At 50.6% G+C, this 2,129-nt stretch overlaps 1 protein-coding gene across 1 annotated transcript; it reads left to right on the forward strand.

Annotated features, from left to right (window-relative positions):
* Window positions 1-254: 254 nt before the first annotated feature.
* junbb (JunB proto-oncogene, AP-1 transcription factor subunit b) lies at window positions 255-1,871 on the forward strand. Its single transcript, XM_073836691.1, has one exon. It carries the CDS (start codon window positions 574-576, stop codon window positions 1,507-1,509), a length of 936 nt encoding a protein of 311 aa, XP_073692792.1. The 5' UTR covers window positions 255-573; the 3' UTR covers window positions 1,510-1,871.
* The last annotated feature ends 258 nt before the right edge of the window (window positions 1,872-2,129 follow it).

Here is a 2,129-nt window from a genome sequence, read left to right on the forward strand (position 1 = left end):
AAATCATGTCAAACGCCCTTTCTTTACGCAGAAAGGATCTTAGACTATATTAAAATGTATAGATTCTTAAACCGTTTAATTATCTCAAATGTACCCCGTTCGCTTTACCGTGGCCCTCAACCGGTGCGAGCTTCGCCCTCGGGCTTGTTTACTGTCCCGGCAGTTCCCGACAATGACGTGTTGCTGCGTGTGACGTTGACGCCGTCGGGGCGTGGCCAGCTGTCAGTGCTGGAGTTGCTTATAAAAACGAACCGGGATACCGATCCACACGAACAAACGCAACAGAGCAAATCCTACGAACGTCTTTCCTAAAGAGCGTTCACTTTCAACAGAATTAGAATTGGAGCGACTCAAGAACGTTCCATTGCCGCTGCTACTGCTGCTGTTGCGTTATTCTAAAGGCTACATTTTTGGAACTTTGCGTTCAATTCATTCTAGAGTGGAACGGGACAGAACGCGGTTCTATTGACTGTCATCGCTATTCGGCTTGTTTTTGGACGCGTTCACACTTGAAACAAACTGGACATTGAACTGACAGCCACGCTTGGTGAGAAGGTTTTCCAGAAGAACTCTATGAGTACAAAAATGGAGCAGCCGTTTTATCACGACGACTCGTTTCTGTTGGGTTACGGTCACAACGACGCGGCGCTGCACGACTATAAATTGCAGAAACAGAGCATGAACTTGAACCTGACCGAACCCTATCGGAACCTCAAGTCGGATCTGTATCAGAGCAGCCAAGCTGATGTCGGCTCGCTCAAACTCGCCTCGCCGGAGCTGGAGAGGCTCATCATTCAGAACAGCAACGGGGTGCTCACGACTCCCACACCGGGCCAGTATCTCTACGGCCGGGGGATCACCGACGAGCAGGAGGGCTTCGCGGAGGGCTTCGTCAAGGCTCTGGACGAGCTTCACAAGATGAACCAGATGCCCCCGCCCAACGTGTCGATTGGAGCCGGCGGTGTGACGACGTGCTCGACAACTGCGTCCGTCTTCGGCTCCTCCCTGCAGTCTGAGCCTCCCATTTACACGACGCTGAACGCGTACTGCCCAGCACCGAGCCACCCGTCCACCACCATCAGCTACCTGCCGCCTCACATCCAGCAAAGCCAACACCCGGAAAACACGCACGGCCACGGGTTCCAACACTCCGGTGTCCTCCAACAGCGCTTCGTGCCGTTGAAAGAGGAGCCTCAGACCGTTCCCGACATGCACAGCAGCGACGGCTCGCCTCCCATGTCCCCGATCGACATGGAGAGCCAGGAGCTCATCAAGGCAGAGCGGAAGAGGCTACGGAACCGACTGGCGGCCACCAAATGCCGCAGGCGCAAGCTAGAACGCATCGCGCGGCTGGAAGAGAAGGTGAAGGTTCTCAAATCCGACAACGCGGGGTTGTCCAACACAGCCTCAGTCTTGCGAGACCAAGTGGCTCAACTAAAGCAGAAGGTTCTCAGACACATGAACAGCGGCTGTCAGCTGATGCTCACCAGTAAGATGGAAGCGTTTTAAACGCGGCGCTGGACTTTCACAATAGCGAGCGCAGAAATAACACTGGAGATTATGTTCTACGCATTGGGAACGCGCAAGCTCTCAGACTGAGGGAACGTTCTGGATTCCGAACAAAATGCGCGAACCCGCGTCCCGAGCGGGAGAACGGACTCTGAGCCCACAGAACCGGGCGCCGAGAAAGAAGTGAAGAAAGAAGAACGGCCGATATTGATCAATACATTGATCATAAATGAACTCATAAATTATTGTAGGCTACTAGTCAGGTTGATCCTGACACTATGTTAACGATGTCAATGTTTACAATGTCTAAAATGTTTTTTTATGTGTGCACTGTTTATTTAAGTAAAGATATGGAAATATAACTTCCGAGTGTATGGCTTTTTCATTTTTCATTCGTGTTATATAATATTGTTTATATGAGTGTCTCGTTTTCGGACAGTTACGTAACTCTCATGTCATGCTGACCGTTCCTCGAAGTTCGCATGTGGGCTGGTTCACCTACGAAACGTTATAAACACATGGCAAAAGGAGCCAGGGTTTGATTCATAATCATTCTGATATCAATTATCACCGCTTGTAGCGTAATCAGCTGTTTTCTGTGGGTTGTGTGTATTGGTGAG

The sequence above is a fragment of the Garra rufa genome, chromosome 1 (assembly GCF_049309525.1).
Source record: "Garra rufa chromosome 1, GarRuf1.0, whole genome shotgun sequence".
In the NCBI taxonomy this organism is placed as follows: Eukaryota; Metazoa; Chordata; class Actinopteri; order Cypriniformes; family Cyprinidae; genus Garra; species Garra rufa.

Coding starts and splice junctions, on each gene's coding strand:
- junbb (XM_073836691.1), top strand. CDS start 574: ATGAGTACAAAAATGGAGCAGCCGTTTTATCACGACGACTCGTTTCTG.